Genomic DNA, 25934 nt, shown 5'->3' with positions numbered 1-25934 from the left:
TAATTCCGATCACCTAAGGCATGATTCATCTTTGAGTCCCTACTGAAAAATATAGCTTTGATATTTATTAACACTGTATATGTCTTTAGCAAGTATTTTCAATTATGTTTCATGGAAAAATACTAAAATACCTAAATTATTTACCGAAAGTTAAAAAAATGCATCATAGTATGATGCATCAGTGCACCTAATTCCGATCATCAATTATAAGGGGTGATTCTAATTCCGATCACAGGTGTATCTAATTCCGATCACGTCATAATGAGCTGTTAAAGCAAAAAACTTTTGTCAACTCGTACCAAATGGATCTGAAATGTATTGCTTTTATGTAGTTTGACGACAATCCCCCTACCAGTCATCTTCTGCTTGCGTTAATGATCATTATTATCATTAGCTTAATATTCATAAAATTTGTGTACTCAAAAGATCGACAAGCGGATTATTAAACTTTCCTCTTCTTTTATCTTTGTTCAACTGTTACAATTACAATAAAATTGGGTCACTTCGACGTTTTCATAAAGCTTTGATCATAAATGATAGTAAAAATCCAATCAGAAAGGTTGTGTTCCAGACATGACCGCGTAGTTGGTGTAGAACTACGTGAGGCTGGTTTTCGCGAAGAAACCTCGAATATTAAAGAAAACTTTTTACACCATATTGGTATATGTGTAGCGTAAAATAGCGTAAAGTGAGAAAAAACAAACAATATAATAATAATATTATCTTGCTGTACCGTATTTATGGCAGGTGAGCTATTTTGTGATATCAAAACGAATATTTTTACCAGTGCCATAATCGGAGTATTTCAGTATAGAAATTTGCCTCACGCATCCAGCTATTAACAAAGTTCTAGGAGAAAACTTAAGTCTTCAAAATAATATGTTATTGTTATTATATTAAAAGAACACGCATTAATAAGATAGTTCATAACTGCGCTGTCGCTGTCGCTTGTTTGCAGCGTTAGAAAAGTAAAACGTCTGAGCCTTTCAGTTGACCAGCAGCCACTGGTTTAATAACCCGATCAAATGAATATATCAAATTTATAACAGGATGAGTTCTAGATAGTAAGTATTTTATAACAAAGTCTCCTTTGCGTTTTGTTATAAACTTGGTCTCGTTAGCAGTTGAAATAACTAAAATTGTAACAAAATTTGCACAAGGCATATCACAAATATATCAAATTATGACATAATTTTATCTAGTTTATATCCATATGAGTAACAAAAATCAGTATACTGTCTTGCTGTATAACCAAATTGTGTCAAAGGTAGAAACATTTATTACAAAGTTTGATAGAAATATCAACTTGAGCAACAATTCTGTAAGATTTTTGCTAGAATCATCTGATCAGGAAGCTAGACGTCACATGTTCGAATCTCGACTGAAAGAGTCAAAGGATTTGTAGCACAATTGTCCCGTGTTCTTACAGGCTACGAAGTCTGTCGTATAAAAACAGGTCAAAATTCCAAATCAGAATGTAGCACCTAGGCAATACTGTGCTTTGTAGTAAACAAAAAACACGCAAGTTTATTTTGCTTCTTTGTCTTGAATCAGCAGCAGCCACAAGCTTGATGCTTGTGAAGATGCAGAGGATTCCCTGGTCTTTATTAGCAACAAGTTTGGACTAACATTTCTTCCCATCCCACCAGGACCCGCATTCGGACGTGGCCGGCGTCTGTATTGATCAGCACGCAGGGACCTGATAAGGTTGCACAAAAAGAAACAGTGCGCTGTCCTAAGCATGCTTTTTCCAGCCATCATTTTGTAATTTTCATCGGTCCTGGTTAATAACGGAGTAGCAGCACACGGGCGGAATCCTATGCTTGTGCCTATGCTTATGCTTGCTTATGCTAATCATCAGCAGCCACAAGCTTGGTATGTGTAATGGTCGTCCGTGCCTGGGAAGCAAGACCATCGTACGGAAAATGTTTGGAGAATTTTTAGCTTGAAAGCTTTCGTTAATTTTCACTATTTAGCGGTTGGCAAACAATCTTTTCAAGGAAGCCATACAACTGCTGCATCGTTTATGATCAAAATCCGTTTGAAATTGGAAGAGCTATTAGCGTTTGAAGTGCATGGTGCCCCAAAGGCAGTCATTTTTCAACAACTGACACATAAACACATAGCACAATAACTAAGCGTGCTCATTTACTACAGGTTTTGGCTCAATTTTCTAAAAATTGACCATTTAGGTTGAGTGATCGGAATTAGGAGCTGATCGCAATTATGTGCGGTCACGGTACATTAATTTTTGTTACTTCATTAAGCAACTCATGTCATACGAATAATCTATACTATTTACTACATCTTTGGTAGTTGGGATGCTTCATCTATTTGCAGAGAGCGAAATAAGGCGCTATAACCTTGACCTATTGCAGCCGGACTTTTGGCCTAAATGCCATAAGTTCATCCTCGAGGGTCCGGAGTATTATTTACTAGCTAAATACTCCCAACGAAACAAAGCTTAATAATTTATCAGAAATGGTTGGTACGAGACGTCCCCGTTTCTTCTTTCCCTGCCGATTCAGAAATGTATGTAGGTGTGTATGAATAACTTATTCACACAAGATACATTTCACAGAATCGTCTTTGCGGCAATACTTCACAGTTGGCCTGGCCGATTTAACATTTGCGATGTATCTCGGATGTTTTCCAAATTTTAATACAGACAATAAAATAATAATGTATAACTGTATAACTGTATAATTTTAATTATTTCTAATGATAGAAATATTTCAAATTATTTTCTTGTCTGTATTAAAATTTGGAAAACATCCGAGTTCAATACAGTCGGCTGAGATGTTGAACTCGAATCAGTTGCATAGTGAACCGATAAAATTTATGCCACATATAAAATCTGAATAATTGAGCTAGCTTTCATTTTCCTTACAAAACGATCCTTGATGTCAAAGAAAAAACAAAATAATATTAAATGAAAATTTGATTAAAACATTATGCGATTCTCATTCCAACTTCATCTCTCTTGTTAACATTCGTAGAAGGAAAGCCTACGGTTATCACGATAAAATGACACTAATTAAATAAACTGATGAAATGGACCTTCCCGTATACAGGATGAAGAAAGTCGCTGAAGACAGACACCTTTAGTTAAATTTAAAAAATCGATGAAATAGTAGTATGGTAAGTATGTATGGCCTTCATACGATCCCAAATTTAGAATCTCAGTCAAGCATGACATAATTGTGGAATCGAATTCTCGCGGATTTGTTTTCGCAAACCATAAAAGGTTTGTAGATTTACCTGAAATTTTGTAGTTTTAATACTTGCGGCTGATATGAAAATAATCGAAAAGGATAATATACAATTATATAATTAGCCCTTATTATCCCTAATCTATATCCCTGTAATAACGACTTTAAGGTACTATGACTGACGTGTTTTATTTTTATAACTTTTATAACCCCTTTGAACTGTTAGCTTGATCACCACTCATTCCTAACAATGAATTTTGCAGTGATAAAAACGATGATGCTGTTAAATTGCATAAATTTTGATTATGTCCCTCCTATTATTATTAATAATAATACTAATACTGGTTTTCTTACATTAATGGTTCCTTAGAACACTTCCAAATGAAATATGGAGTTGATGACTGAATAAATTCGACAATATAAAATAGAACTCTTCAATTCAATTCTTTAAAACAATGTTTTCATTATAAAAGATAATAATATATTATTGAATCAATACCTACAGCATCGAATTACTTCAACTAAGTATCGATTTCTTTCTGTAGTGTTCATTTTTTCTTGTTTTTTCCTTCTGCTCAATATCTGCAGAAAAAGTGAAATAAAATACCGTGACACGGATACTCGGTAAGTAACTAACAGCGAAGTTGTGAGAGGCAAAAGAAGTGAGAAAAGCGTTGAAAAAATGTTCCCCAAGGCGTGGGAAAATTAATCTTATTCTCATGTTGAGTTAATATTTGAAAATTTAAACACAACATCGCATCACGCTAAGCGTTTGATTGAGTGGCTGTGCAGTTCATATTTCTAGTTGGCTAGCCGGAGTGTGACACGGCCATGGATATGAAGAGGAAATAAAACAAACGGCTTTTTACGCGGTGACGATGCTATCTATATTGAAACATCTATAGCCAGTTTCTGAAGAGTGTGATTCGAAAGCTGTTGCCGTCATTTATAGGCGATGGAGCAGACAGAGTATGGTTTGGCAGGATCGCTAGACGCTGAAAAGAGTACCCTTCTTGGGATATTTAACAGCACAGCGATACCGCATGTAGCACTATGCCTCGCTGATTGAAACTAAATTATAAACCGCTTAAAAATTATTAAAGGCATCTAAAGATTCATGAAATTTCTAGGATATTTATGGGCAAGCTTTAACTAAAAATATTACTTGAAAAATTTACATTTCAACTACAACTTTCTAGAGATAAACAAAAATAATGACACTATACAAATATGTTCAATCTACTAACCCAAAGCGCAATCAATTTTGAACTTCCCTAATGCTTTCACGTTTTCCTACTATGCGGTTGACAGTGATGTCTTGAGGGGTGTGAAATGTTTTCACTTTTGTCTAAACATATGTTTCCATTCTTTTGATGATAAAGGATGACATGTTAAGATGACCTGGGATAAACACTACCAGTCGAGAATGCTAGGTCATGACGGTAGTTGAAACAGAAGCATAGAAGAGCATGGAGTTCGAAAGGTCATGAACTTATAAGCATGCTTAACAGAATACACCATTGCATTGTTAAAAATGAAATGAGTGATCTAAATCAATACCATATTATTTGTTGGATTTTAAACAACAACATGGTTTGAACAACATGCATTTCATATTTTTGCAAATGATAATTTGAAAGTAGCTGAAAATGAGATCATATTACAATATCCAAATTTTTGAAAGTGTGTTAATTCATTACCGACACTGCTTGAAAGAAGATTAGGCCAACAAAGGCCAAGTCAAGCTTAGATTCTAATGTTTTGTCTGATTTTAAATCGACTGAAGTAAAAATTCCTTTCCTTCTCCTAAAATCTGCTTTTTATATTATCACGTTGCCTACGGCAAGTTGGTGGCTCACGCTACTACTGATGTGCGGCACCAGTAGTACAGTTCCTTAATCATTACACAGAAAACGTCGTTACTGAAAGTTGCCTGAATTTTAAATCTCTCGAACGTTTCCCATTCGGTTGTCATGCGAATAGTAATATTTGATATAATAGTGCTGCTTCAAAAGTTTTGTCATTTATCATGTAGATATTTAAAAAAACCGAAATCACATGAATCTCAAGCTTTTCAGAGATTGACAATATCATTGACAGTTTGGCAGTAAAGAGTGAGGATAGTTTTCTAACAGACCTCGTAATTAATTATCTTCAGTTCGAAATTCCACAGAATTCTCGTAATGCTTAGCCACCGAGCAAGTGTTTAATACGAGCTGCACCGAGTTTCAAACTGAAGCCGATAACCGTTAAGTTTCAGTTTGTGAGCACATAATGCGAGGTCTGGGGATTTTCCAAAATTATCGTATCGATTCTGTGTTCATCAATCAATTTTCTATGAAATCAATAGAACATATTTTTTACTTTTCTTTAGAGTTTTCTAACGTCGTGAAAAAATTTCTGATATTTTTTCTAGTTTCCTGAGAAAATTTTCTTTCATCCTAAAAAAATGAATTTGTAAAATATGTTTTATCTAAATTAGATAATTTCCCTTCCAGTTTTCTGAGAAAGCAGGAGACCAAATTTTTTAAATGTTGTTTTCATTAATAGTCCACATACTATGCCCGCATGCGTAATTTCATGAAATACTGAGATCTTACAACCCCTATTTTACGATAATTCTGATAAATGCCCCTCTGTGATAAGTGCGAGAAATGATGACTTGACACCTTATACGTTAGTATTGTCTGTACTTTTAGGAAGTTGAGAAATCGCAAAGTATTCGAAGAATTCGCCTCAATTTAAAAAGAGATCAAAATTTATTCTTCGTTTATCTATAGTTCCACGGAAAATCATAAATTATATCAAATAGTTTAAATACCTACCATAGGTTCATTGAAAGCTTTTGTTAGAAAAACTTTTTTCTCTTAAATATGTACATCTTGCAATGTATGAAAGAGTTGTTTTTTTCTAGCAACAGAGAGCCGGAGTTGCTCTTGCCGTATCAAGAATCCCTTTTCACTGTACACGATGCTGGGTTACTCGTCGCCAATTCGTTGAGCGTCTCGACACACGCCAGGTCGAGCCATCTAGCACATTGGGCCCTAGAGATTCCTGGTGCCGGTAAGGTTCATGAAGAGAACGGAATGTCACTGTACAATCGTCCGACTTCTTTGAAGCGTGGCCGGCCTACCATAATCTCCCAACTTTCACCAGGTGTACGATGGAAATCTCTCCAAGCAATGCCTGTAGCTCATGGCTCATACGCCTACGCCACTCTGCGCTTTCCGTTTGTACTGCACCAAAAATAGCCTCAACACCTTTCATTCAAATATGGCAAGTGCACGAATGTCTTCCCGTCTTCCATAAGCAAGGTTACTGTCTCAAGTTCGTAGAGTGCTACTGCTACCGGTCTGATTAGTACTTTTTACATCGTCAGTTTGTGCGGCGGCGTATGCTCCTTGATCGAAGCGTCTTGTGGAGGGAAAAGCAGGCTCGATTTCTATCTTGAAAGCGTCATTGGATCTCCTTACTCCTATTATTGTCGTCGGTGACAAAAGATCCCATTAGTCACATATATATAGTTTTGAACCTGAAATTAAAAAAATATGATGCGTAGGCACGTTGTACTTTCTGGGAGATATGTCGGAGAGTGAAGCTTTAATTCCTAGTAGCACCCATAAAGACCGGATGATAGTGGCCTACGAATTCTATCGTTCTAGATAACGTAACAAAATCTGGGTAAAAGCACCTTGTAGGCGGCGTTGATCACCGTAATGCCGCGTTAATTACAGCAATTGAGTCTATCGCCCTTAGATGGGACAAATCACATCTTCCATTCACTCCTCCGGTAGTTTCTCCTCCTTCCAAATTCTTGAATTTATCTGGATAAATGCCGTTGCTAGTGGTTCTTTACCATTTTTGTAGAGTTCCACCGAGAGAGTTATTTTTCTTCAGCTGACTGATTTCTCGCCGGATCTTTTCGAGATCGGGAACTGCTGAACTGTTGAAGAACTGCTTCCGTAGATCACCTGTAACCAGGTTTCCGTCCTCGTCCCTGCGCATATCGGTGTGTGTCCTTTACCAAATAGGTATATCTTCTCATAGAAGCCCAGAAAAGTTGTTCTAACTCTTCACGATCACTGTTCTCCTTCAGGTCCGTTTTCCTCCTCAGGATCGTAGTCAACAGATTTCGCGCTCGTCGACACTTAGCCAAATTCTCCATCGTGGAATGCTTCAACAGTTCCAATTTTTTTTCCTCTCCATCTCTTGCTGAAATTCCCCGTCAAACCAATCATTTCGTGCACTCGAAATTTCTTCATCTAGCCCCGTGATTGTGGCCTCGTTGATGATCGAGTGTCGAGCGGCTGCTCTATCAGTCTTCGAGAGTCAAGACACTTTGCTCCACAGAGGACGGTAGAGCTTCATCCAGTACGCGCGCGTGCTACACATGTAGTGCTACTTGACAATGATATCTGCATTTGGCTGGTAAACGGCTTGGTAATGTGCCTTGTGCACTGGGCATAAAATAGACCCCACAGGGGTTCACAGCCTCTTACCTAGCAACTCCTACCCCAACCTCCTCGTGGTACCAGCCGGGATACGAGCAACCTCGGTGGAGATCGGGTAACCAACCCCGGTGGAAACCAAGGCCGTATGCTGACAGGGGAGGAGGGCTCCTTCGAGCTACGTTGGCCCTCCGGCGATACTGTTGGTTTGGTTGCGGGCTTTGCAAGCCTGAACCACTAAAAAAACTAAAGCAATGGACTCCGTAAGTAATAATAATAACTCTAATCGGAACAATCGGCAAAGACCCAGGCGACGAAAACGGACTAACGATTGGAAATTAGGAACATGGAACTGTCGGTCTCTAAATTTCCTCGGAAGTACCCACGTGCTTTCTAAAGAAGTGAAGAGCCGCAAGTTCGACATCGTAGCGCTGCAGGAGGTATGCTGGAAAGGAACGATGGTACGTACGTATAGAGATGGTCATACCATCTACCAGAGCTGCGGCAATACACACGAGCTGGGCACAGATTTTATAGTGATGGGCGAGATGCAGAAGCGGGTGATCGGGTGGTGGCCGATCAACCCCCGAATGTGCAGATTAAGAATCAAGGGCCGATTCTTCAATATAAGCATAATTAACGTGCACAGCCCTCACCTCGGAAGTACCGATGATGACAAAGACGAATTCTACGCGCAGTTGGAGCGTGAATACGACCACTGCCCAAGACATGATGTCAAAATTATCATCGGGGACTGTAATGCTCAGGTTGGTCAGGAGGAGGAATTCAAACCGGTGATTGGACGGTTCAGAATGCCGGACAACTATCCTGCAAAAATGGTTTTCGCATCAAATCCGGTAGGAACAAGACGAAGAGGGGCACAGCGAGCGAGGTGGCAAGACCAGGTGGAGCGAGATCTGGTGAGCACTGGATGCCCGCGGAACTGGAGATCAGTTGCCATGGACCGAAACAGATGGAGAAATTATACTGCGCAGGCCTTGTCATAAGACGTTAGGCCAATTAAGTAAGTAAGTAATCTGCATTCCGTAGGGAGCGTATGTTGGCGATGTTCTTGAAAAACCGGCCATCAATGAGAATATAGTCGATTTGGTTCAATGTTCATTGGTCAGGTGATCTCCAGGTGACTTTGTGGATATCTTTGCTGTGAAAGAAAGTTTTTCTGATCACCAGGCCTTGGGAAGCTGCAAAGTTGATGCATCACTGGCTGTTATCGTTCGTGTCAGTGTGCTATAAATCACTTCCTTGCCAATTTGGGCGTTCATATACCCGATGTGGATCTTAATAATACAAAATATAGTCGAAACGTCGGAGAAAGTACAAAATCTGTTCTGATTTATCAAGACTGACAGCCGATAAAAACAAAAATAAAAAAAAGATCTTAATATCTCGTGGAGAACAGCTGTCGTACGTTACCTCCAGCTGCGTATAGAATGCTCCCTTTCCTTCGTCGTCGGGTAAATCTTTGTTTGAACAGTGCACGTTTATCATGGTGTAGTTGAAGAAACGTCCTTTTAGCTTCAACATTTGGCCAATCGACTTATAGTTTTTAAAATGATTTTTATTTTTTAAGAGTAGAAGATATTTTCTAAAAGCCACCTATAGATCAAACTTATAATTCTCGAGTTATATTTTTTTGTGACAAAAAGACCGAAAAAAAATTTAGCACACTTGAAAAGTTAACCTGGATCAATTTCGGAAAAACTAAGTTGGGTACGGGAGGGTATTTTCAGCCCGTTAAGCGATTGCTTCTATTTTTTCGGCCTACGCCTAGTTCCATCGGAAGAATTGTTTGTTTTGATGTTCTTTTAACAGAAAACAGTGGATTAGTTCAAATTTTGTGAAAATAGCTATAAAACGTTAAAGCTGTATATCTACAAAGTACTTATTCAGGGAAAGAAAAGAAAACTATGCTGAATTTAGGAACAGGGCGAATACCCTCCGGTACGCTAGGTATGCAAAATTGCTTATTTACAAGAACTCTTTACGCACACCAAGTTTCATTATATTATATTATATTATATTATATTATATTATATTATATTATATTATATTATATTATATTATATTATATTATATTATATTATATTATATTATATTATATTATATTATATTATATTATATTATATTATATTATATTATATTATATTATATTATATTATATTATATTATATTATATTATATTATATTATATTATATTATATTATATTATATTATATTATATTATATTATATTATATTATATTATATTATATTATATTATATTATATTATATTATATTATATTATATTATATTATATTATATCATATATAACAGACGAATTTGAATCCGTCAAAATCCGTCAAAAAGTAAATTTCTAGTGAGAAATGGAAAATTTTAAATGGCGGATAGTAAATGTTAAAAGACAAATGGTAAATTTTTAAGTGGTAAACAATAATTTTTAAAAGAAAAATAGTAAATTTCAAAAAGCGAATAGTAAAATTTAAATGATTAACAGTAAATTTCAAGTAATAAATAGCAAACTTTAAATTACAAATCTGCAGTTTGATACGGACAGTTAGTTACTTCAGGTTTTTTGATAACCTTCTGAAAAAGCGCCAACTAAAATTGAATTTAAATGCAAAAGAAGGAACAAGATGGGACAGAAAATGCGCGTGAACAATATTGAAATATAGAATACAAAAGAACAAAACCGAACCAGACTATTTTAAACTTACTGAAAGGAATTTAAATAATGATTAATTAATTCAAAATTTTTGTTATTTCTTTCCACTGAAACTTACACGTACATTAAAATGTGTATGCTGTTTTTGTAAGTCTAACTGTCGCTTTTCTATTTATCGTTCTTAAAGACTTTTAAGATTACTTAGAAAGTCAATATTTCGAAAAAGTTAATCACAATCACACAAGTTAAAAAAATCACAAGTTAATCAGAATTTTGTTTTGCCGGTCAAACGATATTAACCCTCTAACACCCGCGCCAACTTTTGCAGCACGGTTACTTGCGCGCACAATGGCCCAAAATCAAAAAAAAAAACCCGATTTAATCCACCTAGTGGTGAAAGGAACCTTTGTTATACGGTCTTACTTGTTATTTGAGATAGAAATCGACACGTTTTCGGAACATAATTCATCTATTGGTTAACGTTGCGTAATGCGTTGGTTTACATAAAATTTTTGAAAATTGAATAAGTTTACAAATTTTGAACAAAATAGAAATATGTACTTTTGATAGATCCTTTTTTCATAAAATTGCTGAGTAAGGATAAGTAAGTTGTTATTAATTTGAGTAAGTGGAAATAAAAGTAACTTGTATGTGGAAATCTTATTCTTTAACATATATATACATTGCCTAGTAAAGGTCCTGTAATGCCATTCTATTGGATGTGAACATCAATAGAGTTTTCTTGAATAATTTTCATCAATTTTTATTAACCTTCAGTTACTCACGCTGTTGTATTTTGTACAACACGTGTAGATTTTTCAACGCCATATTGTTATAAAGTTACAAATCGTTGATTAACTAACGTATATTCTTCAATAAACTTATTCTGAGCAAAATGTCATAATTATTCAATGCATTAATAATTTAAATTGTTGGGAAAATAGATCAGCATAAACCGCCATCACAGAAACGAAACAATCAGCATGCGAGGTGTACCGCAATTTACCCCAAGTGGAATTTTCTCTCGTTTCTTCATATGGAAAAATGGTATCTGTATGCAGCAAAACTAGCCAATGTAAAATGTTAAAATATATCCGTCTGCTGGTAGTCGAGAAATTTGTAGTCAAAATTAAAATTTTTTATAATCAATGTTCTACAGTTCCTAAACAAGCAAACATAGAGGTATACTATATTCAGCAAAGCTGTGTATTTTTATCATTTGTACAACTTTGTAATACAAGAAAAAGTCATACAACAATTACAAAAAGAGCAAAAATATAAAAACTGAGTTTACAAATTCATAAACAATAAATAAGATTTTTCTATCTTAGCTGCAGAGATGGAAGGTTACTGTCTCTGGCAAAATTTCTTGTGATAATATGCTCTATAACTTTGCAGAACACATCAATGTGTTATATTGATACTGAAGAAAATTTTTTTTTTATTTCACTTTTAGGGGGATTAATCAAAGTTTAGATTCCATCAGACGATAGAGCTTTCAATTTCAAGAAACTATTCTAAAGGTTCGATAAACCTAAAACCAAGTTTTCCCAGTCAAACCTCTAGTGCGCACGTTTTCTTTGGTTTGGGGTTATAGTGCGCACGAGTAATTGTGTTACAAAAGTAGGCGCGAGTGTTCGAGGGTTAATATCTTTTGACCGGTACAACCAATTCTTATAAAATTTTGCATATATATTCGTAGTGTCAAAACCTCTCGTTTGATATTAAAATAATTGAAATTAGGTAAATTATCTTGGTTAAAATCATTATAAATTATTGTTAATTTTGGTGTGGTGTATACGGTTGGTCATAACTTTCAAATTAAACGTCCGATCAAAAAATCATTCAATAGTGATCTATTAGGATATATTACCTTTCAAATGAGACCAATAGCGCATAAATCGGTTTGACCATCTCTAAGAAACAGGCGATAATTATTACCTTGTCAAAACAGGTTTTTTAAGCATAACTTTTAAACTACTTGTTTGTTTTCAATTAAAAATTCCTGAATAATTTAGCTTTAATAAGGGCTTTCATTTGATACTAAGATCGTTAAAATCGGTCATGTAGTTCTAGAGAAACCCGTGCCACGTATTTTTCACATTTTTGCTTATAACTTTTAAACGAAACGTCGTGTCACGAAGCAACTCAATAGTGATCTACTAGACAATAATACCCTTCAAACAAAAGTAATAGCGAACGATTCGGTTCAGCCATCTCTGAGAAACAGGCGATAGAAAAAATCATTACATACATACACACACACACACACACACACACACACACACACACACACACACACACACACACACACACACACACACACACACACACACACACACACACACACACACACACACACACACACACACACACACACACACACACACACACACACACACACACACACACACACACACACACACACACACACACACACACACACACACACACACACACACACACACACACACACACACACACACACACACACACACACACACACACACACACACACACACACACACACACACACACACACACACACACACACACACACACACACACACACACACACACACACACACACACACACACACACACACACACACACACACACACACACACACACACACACACACACACACACACACACACACACACACACACACACACACACACACACACACACACACACACACACACACACACACACAGACATTGCTCAAATCGTCGAACCCTATCGATTGGTATATGTGACTTGGCCCTCCGGGCCTCGGATCAATTTCGTGTTTTTCGACCAATTTTTAAACCTTTGTTATAGTATAACAAAGGTAAAAACGTGCACACTAGAGCTTGGACTGGGAAAACTTGGTTTTAAGTTTATGGAACGTTTGGAAGAGTTTGTTGAAATTGAAAGCTCTATCGTCTGGTAGAAGCTAAATTTCAATTTACCCCCTAAAACTAAAATGAAAAAAATGTTTTTCTTCAGCTTCGATATCACATTGATATGTTCTGCAAAATTTTAGAGCAATATTTTTTTAACAAAAAAATTTGCTGAAGACTGCAACCTTCTAACTCTTCAGCGAAGGTAGAAAAATCCTGTTTCTAATAAGTATGTGAATCGTTAAAATCAGGTTATTTATTTTAGCTCTTTTTGTTATTGTTGTATAACTTTTCATAAAGTAATAAATGGAATAAAGTTGTACAGACATTAAAAATACACAACTTTGCTAGATATAGTATACCTCTATGATTGCTTGTTTAGAAACTGTAGAACATTTAAAAATATAAATATATAAAAAATACTCTAATTCTGACCCCGAATTACTCGACTACCAGCAGGCGGATACATTTCAACCCTCAATTGATCAACCGGGTACACCTGTACCCCTGTCAAAACTTTTGAGTTTCGGACTGTTCCTTTTGAAATAACGTCAAAAGACTCCAAATACTTGTTATTTACATAATTTTACGTAAATTGAAAAGTTTAAATCACAATTTTTATATTTATAACCAGGTGCTTCAACTGCTCGAATTTAGTCGGATTTTCGGTCAGTCAAATTAGGGTTAAACATTTTACGTTTTCCCATATATTAAGATGAAGTGCACATTAATGTACGGAATCTTGGAAAAGTTATGCAAATGAAAATTACTCTCAAGCTTTTATTATCTCTAGTTTAATAATTATAGTAACTTTAGGTTTAAAAAAAATAGGTTCAATTTTTCTAAAGGGGGCTAAATCTCTCCTAGGGCTTAGTTTGTCCTTCCTAGTTTGTTGAAATTTTGCAAACCCACTTAATTTCCGAAAATTTTATGTGGTATAGACCAACGCACAACGCAACGTTAACCAACAGATGAATTATGTTCCGAAGACGTGTCGATTTCTATCTCAAATAGCAAGTAAAACCGTATGACAAAGGTTCCTTTCACCACTAGGTGGATTAAATCAGGTCGATCGATCATTATTAAACAATTTCTGATTCGTATGGCACTGAGAATAAGATATGTTAATATTTTTGGAACGGATACCCATATTTTATAACGGTGTGGATTGATTAAAATTAATAATTTTATACTTTCTTTAAGCGCATGATAGTGATATTTTATTAAAATCAAATGTGAATGTTAAACCAAAACTAAAATTTTGATGTTTCATACTTACCCGTTTTGACGAGTTTGAAGGTTACGCTATTGTGTGACTTAAGTGCCTCATTTAGGCCAGGATGACCTAAATCCTTAAGTGCACCTCCAGAGGAAGTCATGCTTCCTGCTGGAGGCCGCTGCGACACAGGGACGATACTCAGTGTTGTCCCAACTCGTTTGTTGAAGATACTACGATGAGTTTTTGATGACTCTGCAAGCACGAAAAAATGATTCACAATAAAATACGTGCCATATTCGTTGCTCGACAAGGCGTTTACATTTTGCGTTTGATTTCATTATTATCGATTTACAAACCGTTAGAATGAAGAGTTAACGATGCCATAAAATACAGCTGATAAAAGCAACGCATAAAATCGTTTTAGTAGTGCTACAAACAACGGAAGAGCCAACAAGTGTATCATTATATGTGAAGGACGTTTAGTTCGAATCGTGGATTCTCAATGCATGTCTTCAACAGCAATTAGATGTATAACACTTGCAAGTGCTATACAGTTGACAGTAAAATTTTGATTATTTTCAAGGGATTAAGCGAAATAATTCTAAGAGTATTGTTTAATGAAAGCTAATGATTTGATGATTTACGGAATCTTTAAACCAAATTTTTATAAATCCGAAATTTTATAAACTCGATTCAATCACCTAATGGCGAAATGAATTCTTTTGTGATCACGTCATAATTGTTGACGTTTATAACTTTAGACAAAAATTTACACATCTCTTGAACAAAATTTAAATATTCAATAATTATGCCCAGCAGTTCATCATATTGGTTAATTTATATTACTTTATTGATGAACAGTGCTCAATAGCTTAGGGGTTTCAGTAAAAAATGTTCAGTACTAGTAAACGTGGTAATTTGTTACAGCAGGACACCTTACAGCGACTTCAAATTTAATGTATTTTATGATTAGTCAGTATTTCAATTCATAACCAGGATTCATTTGCTGTTTCTTGCTCTGTATATGCTCTTTTGACTACAGCGGCTCAGCGAAACAAAATTCGAAAAAGTGGTGTATGGGGCAATAGTAGAGTTAATTATTATACATATATACAATACTGTTGAAGAAAGTATAGTTTTATTTCTTGTGTTTATGGCGCTATAGCGCTGCAATGTCGTTGGTAGCAAAAAGAGTGCTTTTTACTTTTCTACTTTTCAAAAAACAGCAAACCCTGTTTATAACTTACTAAAGCATGTTCATAACCGATTATAGGAGAGCTACCAACATAACGTGTCATGTTGGTTTTTGGCTATTCTGGTGATTTTTGAGTTTTTCAACACATTACTAAGTTTGTAGTATTCATAATGTAATGACAGGTTACTTGCAATATTAAAACAACAGCATATCGGTTCGCACCGGTTAGGCAAACCCACCAGAAACATGTATAAGGTACCCCGGGGCAAGTGGGAATACGAGGTAAGTGGGAATGGAGCTCATAACTCTCTTCAATCTCATTTTCTCTAACCGAACCTTTCTAGAAATGAAAGATACAACTTAAACGTATGTATTAAAATTATAGATTATTTATAACAGGCACTACAAACACCACTTTAAATTTGAGCGTTATTTTCAATTTGCGTTGTAAGTTTGACGCGCCTTTCTATAAATGATATTTTGGCCACAGGCTTTACGTAAAAGTTCATGTTTTTCTGAGAGTAGGTACACATAATGAGTGTATTATCAAATTACACCCGTTAATTTGACAAACGGCATTGAAAAAATAGGTCGAAATAAGGTCGGCACTTCAAAGCACCCGGGGCAAGTGGGACCTATTAAAAATAAAGTGTTTCTGCACAAAACTTCCTGTCTTAATACATTTTAGATGTACTACCGAACATTTTCAGTTCAATCACATAATATTTACATCAGTAAAGCTATAAAACAAAACCGAAAAGGACTAAACCAAGGGGCCCCAAAAAGAAGCCCATTAGCACAATTTATGAGGGAACAAACAGTTTTGGCCAGATTTTGGTTATACCTAAACGATGTTAATTGAATTTGGAAAAGCAAATTTGATATAATTCAGCAAATCTGCAACTGGAATTGAAACAATAAAGTTTTGTGGTTATTATAGCGTAACTATCTCTTATGAGTAGCTCTACCGAAATGGGCATGGTCGAACAAACAGATCATAATCGTATCTTCGAGCTATTAAACAATGGTTTGCAATGAGCGGGCATCGAAACGAGAGGCACTATTTTTACCAACGGTAGCCAACTTCTAGGCTTTGCAAATGACTTCGATATCATAGCCCGGAACTTTGCAACGGCGAAGGTAACCCTCGCCAGACTGAAAGCGGAGTCTGCGAGAATTGGGCTAAAAATTAATGCGTCAAAGACCAAATACATGAAAGGAAGAGGCTCAAAGGAAACAAACGCGCGCCTCGCACGGACGGTAACCGTTGACGGCGACGAACTAGAAGTGGTAGAGGAGTTCGTGTATTTGGGATCGCTGGTGACTGCGGACAACAACACTAGTAAGGAGATCCAGCGGCGCATCCAAGCGGGAAATCGGGCCTACTTTGCCCTTCGTAAAACGCTTTGATCAGGTAGCGTACGCCGCCGCACGAAGCTAACAATGTATGAAACTCTTATTAGACCGGTAGTTCTTTATGAACTTGAAGCCGTGACGCTGCTCACGGAGGACATACGCGCCCTTGTCGTGTTCGAGCGGAAAGTGCTGCGGACGATATTTGGCGGAGTACAAACTGGAAGCGGGGAGTGGCGGAGGTGTATGAATCACTAGCTACAGGCACTACTTGGGGAGACTCCTATCGTACATTTAGCGAAAGTTAGCAGGCTACGGTGGGCCGAACACGTCGTAAGGATGCCGAACGACAATGCGACGAAAATGGTCCTCTTCAACAACCCCACCGCCACCAGGAACAGGGGGGCCCAACGCGCACGATTGATCGATCAGGTCGAAAGCGATTTGCGACTTCTGAGCCGACTAGGAAATTGGCGACGAGTGGCCCAAGACCGAGTTGAATGGAGACGAGTGCTTGAAACAGCACGAGCCACTCCGACTCTATGCTGTTGAAGAAGAAGAAGAAGAAGAAGAAGACATATTCAACTACATTTCATCACAATAATGCTTTACGGCGTAATTGCTCACGATCTGTGTTTTATATAAATTCTAAAGTCGCCCGTTGTGATCTGATTTTGTTACGCTATTTTTCAATGAACCATTCGTACAAATATTGTTTTTGATTGCTTCTTGAAATGCTTTAACATTTCTGTATATTAACTTACACAATTTTCTGTTATTTTATGCTTTATGCTCAAATATGAATATCCCTATCGCCTATCGCCATAATTTTGAAAATACTCCTCCAGATTCGTTTCATGTAAATTGATAGGCCTTTTTCGTAATTAAAAGTTATTGTAAAACCGTGACAGCGATAGAAAAATACCATATCATTCGATTCGTAGTTAACGATAGTAGGCCCGCGTCCAATATATTATACACTCAAGTCGCCTTTACATGAAGGATATGTTCCGCGTAGAGATGGGAGAATGACTCACGGAGTTCCGTGTAGATGAAAACCGCGTAAATTCTTAAATTCCGAAATTCCGAAATTCGCCTTTGAAAATCTCGTAAATAGTACAGCCGGATAAATTCTGAAGTTTGCGTTGAAATATTTGCGACACCTTCTTCAAGAGCGTTTTCGCTATCGCTATAAATAAAAGTCCATTTGTATCATTATTTTAGCTGAGCACTGCTTTCTTTTACCGTTTATTTTACACATGGCTAAGTTTGGAATTTTCTAATTATTCAAATTCGAATTCATGACACATATTAAAAGTGACATGTAACATGTTAAAAGTTATTTAACGCATGTTAAATGTTACATGACGCCTGGTAAAAGTTACATATCACATGTTGTATTTTTGGTCATTGGTCCGACTGACAATGTTTGTCTGCAAGAATTAAAACTAAAATTACCGCCATCCGAGGTGACATTGTGCCGCGTGGGTGAGATTGTGCCAAAAACTAACAATGTTTGTTTATAAAAGTATATAGGATCTATGCAAACTAATTGCTCAAATTCAAGGGGATTTGAAACATAGCCTATGCATTCATAACTTGGAATGGAACACAAACAATATTAGCTAACTCTTTAGCTTAAACAGAGTTTCAAACTTTAGGGTCAAAAAGACAGGGGGAAAACGATGACAATAAATGTCCTATATAAACAAACAAGAAATCGCATAAACTTGGTATTCTGAAGGAAGATAAAGTTTTCTTTTACAATATATTGAAAGGTTATTATGCACTGGACGACTTTTGATTACGAAAATAATATTTTTTTTCTAAACTTTGCACTTTTCGAGCTTCACTGGGGTGAGATTGCGCCAAACTATTATGATCGATCTAGTGTGTGGATTCTATATACACAAAAAAATACGCCTGTATACACCAATACACTTGCATTGCTTGCTAGCGAGCATAATATTTTATTAGTTTTAATAGTTTACCCAGCTACTTTAGTATCAAGCAACATCGTTGTGGGTAGCCCACATGTTTTGTGTTTGCGTTCATGAAATGCCAAAAACGTTTTTGATTGTGAGTAAAATCTTCTACTATGACATGATTGATAAATGTTAAATCGAACATTGATTTTGGTACCCACTCGATAAGATAAGCAGAACATTAATTAAGCATTATTTTCGTTATCACAAAAGCAAATGCCTGATGTCTTATCATTATTTTGTAATCAAAGTCCTAAACTATTTAGTTATCTTTAGTACTATTTAGAATATTGTCATAGTAGTCCTATAAAAAGACTGTAATTTCCCCAGAAAATCGAAGCATGTTCATAACATTATCTAGAAAATCGAAAACGATGTATATGATAATAATAGCCCACACAAATTAACGAATTTACTTAATGAAAGGTGTTACTATGAGGTTGACATTAGGTTTCAGTTTATGACGCAACAGAGTTGCTAATCTTGTTGGGATGATTTTGATATATGTTAGTCAAAAAAACACACCACTTCTAAAACTCACTCCATGGTAAGGTCAAAATAATGACAACTAGTAAAGTTTTTTAGGGGCACCTGTCACCTTTCTGGGACTCGTATTCTAAATCGGCACTCTGGGCACGGAAGAAGGTCGGTGACTTCGTTTTGCGAAAGAATCCCACGGAAATGGAACGTTGATGAGCTGCTGCAGATTCACCGGTGTTCAATGGGGCTGATTCAGGTGAATCGGTATTCGGAGGTGCAGGTTTCTCCTTCTTCTCCAATGAATAAACTGTTTCGCCCGACTCGAAAAAAGCGTCAAAGTTACGTTGTCGGAGGTTTTCGCGCGTGAACACAGGATTGGACACGTGAATTTGTAGGTCTTCGCGGATTCGAGCGGATTCGCTTTGCTCTACGGAGGAATGTGGTCGCAGGCGTCCTAGCTTAATATGTAATCTGGATTTTGACTTCTCTTTCCCTTTCGTAACTGAGGTAGTATTTGATTTTATGGCCGTTGGAGAGGGATTCTGCAACAACGAGGACGGAACGAAGGGAGAGGAGTTGACGGGAATTCTATTTACATAGTTTACAATGGTATCCGTATCGTACAAAGGAGACTTGTCATCGTAGTCATAAACTCTGTCATCTGGAGAAAAATTAACACTGGGACTTCTGTCTCTTGGTGCAAGTGTTGGCGGGGTACGAGGAGCGGTGTTGGGCGTGGAAGTTTGTTGTTGTCCCTGGATCCGACCGGGCTCATTTAGATGCTTGGGGGACAGGACGGTAGTGGAAGAAGGCCTATTGCCAATGGGGACAAGTGGCTCTCGCAGGTTGTCCAGAGTTGGTCGTGGTTGTACTCTCGGTACCGCGATTCCGTACGTCAGCAATATTATTTCATCAGCCGGAAATATTACGTACATTCCTGGCCCCCACGGAGCATGGCGAACAGATCCAGCTTATACTGGTACCGTAAACATTTAATTCGTTTTTAGATCGATTTAACAGTTCCTAAATTTCAAACATTAATTCGTGTGTATTGTCTAACTAACGACAGATATTGTCTAGATATCTTAAGTTTTAATTGAACACGATTTTGATATGTAAATAATAACCTTAGCATTTACATTGCGCGTCCGAACGTTGTTTTGAATCGTTGAGAATAAACACAAAAATATGGATTCTGAAACGAAAACAAAAAACAATTATAAGATATACATAATTTTAAGACAATCTTAAATAATATAATATACAATTAAAAAAGAATTTTGTTCTTATAATGAATTTTGTTCTTATGAAGAAAAATAAATAACATAAAACTGGTTTTGAAATCCTAAGAAGTCAATTACGCGTGTTTCATCATTAGGAAGTGACTCCAGTATGTAGTCTGCAGCGCATGGAAAACATTTTCAATAATGAATTGGGTATGAAAAATAACCAGTCAAAGTAAGCACAACAACTCCCCGATATCTATAAATGTACTAGATCCATCAGAGTCAAATAACTACTGACAATAATGACGACGACAATGACGATGACGGTAATGACGATGATGACGATAATGGTGATGATGATAACGATGATGGTGATGATGGTGAAATCTTAACCCTTCTGGATGTCTTTTATATATAATTTTTTTAATAGTAAGCACGTTTGAGCCTGAAATGGAATTATAATATAACAACATGCAGTAACGAAATTTGCATATGATATCCAACTTCCTTATTTCACTCAAATTATTAAAATTCTTATTTATTCTTTTATTTGCCATGGTGTACAAGTGACTAAAAATTTATGGCGCTAACAAAGTAGAAGCGAATAGTTTTTAGATAGTACGTCAACCGTAGGATACAGCAGTGAAGCACACGGAATCGCTTCCAGACCTTTCATCGGTCGACTTTCCCAGCAACACACAGTTAAGCGTGTAATGAATCTAATCGCCAACCGTAAATTAATTTCTAATTGGTGTGATAATGTCTTAAGTCATTTAGTGTTTGCACTAGCTTTATGGTGAAATATGTCATGGTTGCAATTTAAAACTTCATCCGACCTAAATACTTCAAATTATCTGAAAATAATTAATTAAGTTCATACATTTTTAATTGCCTTTCAAACATCTAGTTGTGTAAAACTTTGCTATTTTTTGCTTTGATTTGCATTGAACGCGGTTTAAAAATTCGATTTTATGAATTGCGAAACGTCGTATTGAATCAAAAAGAGTCAACAGACAAAAAATATCAAAACTAGACAAATTGGCGCGAGATTCGTAAACATTTATAAGTCCACTAGCTGACCCGACAAACTTTCTATTACCAAAAATGAAACAGTGCTGTACATAAAACCTGGGACCGACAACACTCGCGGCCTGCGTCCGACTCGCCCTGAATCATCTAGTGTTACTATAGGTACTTTCTGGTGGTCTTATTATTAACTAATGTTTTATGGAAGAGTCTAAAATTTCTCGAATTCGATCAGTTTTTAAGTTACGCAAAAATTTCTGTTTTATTTGTATGAGAGTCCATCCTACTACCACAGAGGTGAGGGGTCTCAAACCATCATGAAATAAATTCATGCATCTAAAATCCCCCACAAGCCAAATTTGGTTCCATTTGCTTAATTACTTTTCGAGTTATGGAGAAATTTGTATTTCATTTGTATGGGAGCCCCCCCTCCTAAATAGGTAAGGGGTCTCAATTCATCATAGAAAAAGTTCATGCCTCCAAAAACACCCACATGCCAAATATGGTTCCATTTGATTAATTAGTTCTCGAGTTATGAGGAAATTTGTGTTTCGTGTGAATGGAAGCCCCCTCTCTTAAAAGGGAGAGGGGTCATTATTCCCCTCCTAAAGAGGGGAGGGGTCTCAATTCACCTTAGAAAAAATTCTTGTCTCCAAAAGCACCCACATGTAAAATTTTGTCCCATTTGCTTGATTAATTCTCGAGTTATGCAGAAATTTGTGTTTCATTTGTATGAGAGCCCCCCTCTTTGTGGGAGAAGGGGTCTCTAACCATCATAAGAATCTTCCCTGGCCCCAAACACCCCTATATCCAAATTTTCACACCGATCGGTTCAGTAGTTTTCGATTCTAGGGATAGGGAAAGACAGACAGACAGACAGAAATCCTTTTTTATAGGTATACTAGCTGACCCGACAAACTTCGTATTGCCACAAATTAACCTGTGTTGTATATAAATCATGAATCTTGGATGATCTTTGTCACTATCTCGAGTTTTGCAAGCCCCCCAGTGGGCGGCGCTTCCGACGGCGGGTCACCGGCAACACTCGCGACCGGCTCGTCCTGAATGATCTAGTGTTACTATAGATAGTTTTTGTGGTCTTGTTATTGATTAATGTTTTATGGAAGAGTCTCGAATTTCTCGAGTTGGATTAGTTTTAGAGTTTCGCAAAAATTTCTGTTTTATTTGTATGAGAGTCCATATCCCCCTACCACAGGGGTGAGAGGTCTCTAACTATCATAAAAAAAATTCAAGACTCAAAAATCTCCTACATGCTAAATTTGGTTCCATTTGCTTGATTAGTACTCAAATTATAAGGAAATTTGTATTTCATTTGTATGGGAGCCCACCCTCTTAAAAGGGAAAGGGGTCGTAATACACCACAGAAAAAAAATTCTGCCATCTAAAACTCTCACATGCCAAATTTGGTTCCATTTGCTTGATTAGTTCTAAAGTTATGAGCAAATTTGTATTTCGTTTGAATGGGAGCCCCCCCCCCCCCTCCTAAAAAGGTAAGAAGTCCTAATTCATAATGGGAAAAATGGTTGCCTCCAAAAACACCCACATGCCAAATATGGTTCCATTTGCTTGATTAGTTCTCGAATTATGAGGAAATTTGTATTTCATTTGTGTAGAAGCCCCCCCTCTTGAAGTGTGGAAGGATCCTAATTCACCGTAGAAAATATTTTTGCCTCCAAAAAACTCCACATGCCGAATTTGGTTCTATTTGCTTGATTAGTTCTCGAGTTATGGGGAAATTTGTATTTCATTTGTATTGGAGCCCCCCCTCCTAATGTGGGAAGAGGTCCTAATTCATCACAGAAAAAATTCTTGCCTCCAAAAACACCTACACGCCAAATTTGGTTCCATTTGCTGGATTAGTTCTCGAGTTATGAGGAAATTTGTATTTCATTTGTACAGGAGCCCCTCCTCTTAAAGTGGGGAGGGGTCCTAATTCACCATAGAAAATTTTCTTGCTCTCGAAAACCTTCACATGCCAAATTTGGTTGCATTTGCTTGATTAGTTCTCGAGTTATGAGGAAATTTGTATGGAAGCCCCCCCTCTTAAAGGGGAGAGGAGTTATTATTCCCCTTATAAAGAGGGGAGGGGTCTCAAATTACCCTAGAATAAATTCTTGTCACCGAAAACACCCACATGCCAAATTTGGTTCTATTTGCTTGATTAGTTCTCGAGTTATGCAGAAATTTGTGTTTCATTTGTATGGGAGCCCCCCGTCTTAGTGGGGGGAGGGGTCTCTAACCATCACTAAAACCTTTCCTGGCCCCAAAAACCTCTACATGCAAATTTTCACGCCGATTGGTTCAGTAGTTTTTGATTCTATAAGGAACACTGGACAGACAGACAGAAATCCATTTTTATAGGTATAGATAAGATTACAAATATGTTGAGCAACTGATTTTTAAACAAAAGAAGGGTTATGTAAAACACCATAACCCATTTTTTTGTTTAAAAATCTGTTGCCCACATATAATTTAAATTTTAAATTGCGAAAGCCAAATTTATTCTTGCTTTTCCGATAAACTTGAAAACCTACCAAAAAAAGAAATAAAATCGAAAGAAATTTTTTTGAAATGTAGATTTCTCTACAGGGAGTTACGTGACTTTTAGTTGAATACTAGCTGACCCGACAAACTTCGTATTGCCACAAATTAAACTGTGTTGTACATAAATCGTGAATCTCGGATGACCTTTGTCACAATCTTGAGTTTTGCAAGTTTCTGGGGAGTTCATGGGTGTATTAATATACAAATTTCCCTCATAGTAAAGTAGAAAACAACTCCCCCAATTGCTTAGCCTGATAAAATAAAGCGAATAGCATTTAAATATTCGCCATCATTACAAAGTATTTCGCCGAATACCATTTTGCGGAACATCAATTCTCGGTTGACCATAACGCAAAGATAGAGTTCCGCAGAATACCATTTCGCGAAAAACCTTACGCGGGATGTACCATTTCACTGAAAATCTTTTCGTAGAAAATACCATTTCGCAGGGGTGACCCAACTGAAGGAAAGTAATAGAGGTCAGTAGATCTGGGAAAATAAATACACCTAGATAGAGGTGATCTCTACGGGGGGCTGCCCCCAGCAGTGGCCGGCGCTTCCGACGGCAGGTCTCCGGCAACACTCGCGGCCTGTGGCCGTCTCGCGCTGAATTATCTAATGTTACTATTGATAGTTTTTGGTGGTCTTGTTATTGATTAATGATTTATGAAAGAGTCTAAAATTTCTCGAGTTCGATTAATTTGTGAGTTACGCAAAAATTTATGTTTTATTTCCATGAGAGTCCGCATCCCCCTAACACAGGGGTGAGGGGTCTCGAACCATCATTAAAACAAATCCTGCCTCCAAAACCCCCCACATGCCAAATTTGGTTCCATTTGCTTGATTATTTCTCGAGTTATGAGGAAATTTGTATTTCATTTGTATGGGAGCTTACCCCTCCTAAAAAGGTAAGGGGTCCTAATTCATCATAGAAATAGTTCATGCCTCCAAAAACACCCACAGGCCAAATATGGTTCCATTTGATTAATTAGTTCTCCAGTTATGAGTAAATTTGTATTTCATTTGTATAGGAGCCCCCCCCCCCCTCCTACAGTGGGGAGAGGTTTCAATTCACCTCTTAGGAAAAATTCTTGTCTCCAAAAACACCCGCATGTCAAATTTTGTTCCATTTGCTTGATTAGTTCTCAAGTTATGCAGAAATTTGTGTTTCATTTGTATGGCAGCCCCCCCTCTTAGTGGGGGGAGGGGTCTCTAACCATCATAAGAACCTTCCCTGGCCCCAAAAACCCCGACATGCAAATTTTTAATCCGATCGGTTCAGTAGTTTTCGATTCTAAAAGGAACATTCGGACAGACAGACAGAAATCGATTTTTATAGGTATAGATTACAAATATGTTGAGCAACTGATTTTTAAACAAAAGAAGGGTTATATAAAACGCCTTAGTCCATTTTTTTGTTTAAAAATCTGTTGCCCAAATATAATTTAAATTTTAAATTGCGAAAACAAAATTTATTCTTGCTTTTCCGATAAACTTGAAAACCTACCAAAAAAGAGACAAAATCGAAAGAAATTTTCTTCTTTCCTTTTTTGTTTATTACATTGCTTGGACTTCCACTTCTGTTTTGTGCTAGTAGCGTTGAAACTCATTTTTCGAGTTCTTAGGCTATAGAGCCCAAATACAATAACATCTATC

At 36.8% G+C, this 25934-nt stretch overlaps 1 protein-coding gene across 1 annotated transcript in view; it reads right to left on the bottom strand.

Moving 5' to 3' along the window:
• LOC128736011 (uncharacterized) overlaps window positions 1-20396 on the bottom strand; it is a 102318-nt gene extending 81922 nt beyond the window's left edge. The window contains exons 1-2 of the mRNA XM_053830496.1: window positions 19580-20396; window positions 14509-14700 (exon numbers count right to left, since the gene is read on the bottom strand). Of these exons, the coding sequence (XP_053686471.1) occupies window positions 14509-14700; window positions 19580-20396 (1009 nt within the window). The remainder of the gene's footprint in view (window positions 1-14508; window positions 14701-19579) is intronic.
• Window positions 20397-25934: the final 5538 nt, after the last annotated feature.

The sequence above is a fragment of the Sabethes cyaneus genome, chromosome 2 (assembly GCF_943734655.1).
Source record: "Sabethes cyaneus chromosome 2, idSabCyanKW18_F2, whole genome shotgun sequence".
NCBI classification, from domain to species: Eukaryota; Metazoa; Arthropoda; class Insecta; order Diptera; family Culicidae; genus Sabethes; species Sabethes cyaneus.
Note: the sequence above shows the minus strand (reverse complement) of the source record. Positions and strands in the feature narration are given on the sequence as shown.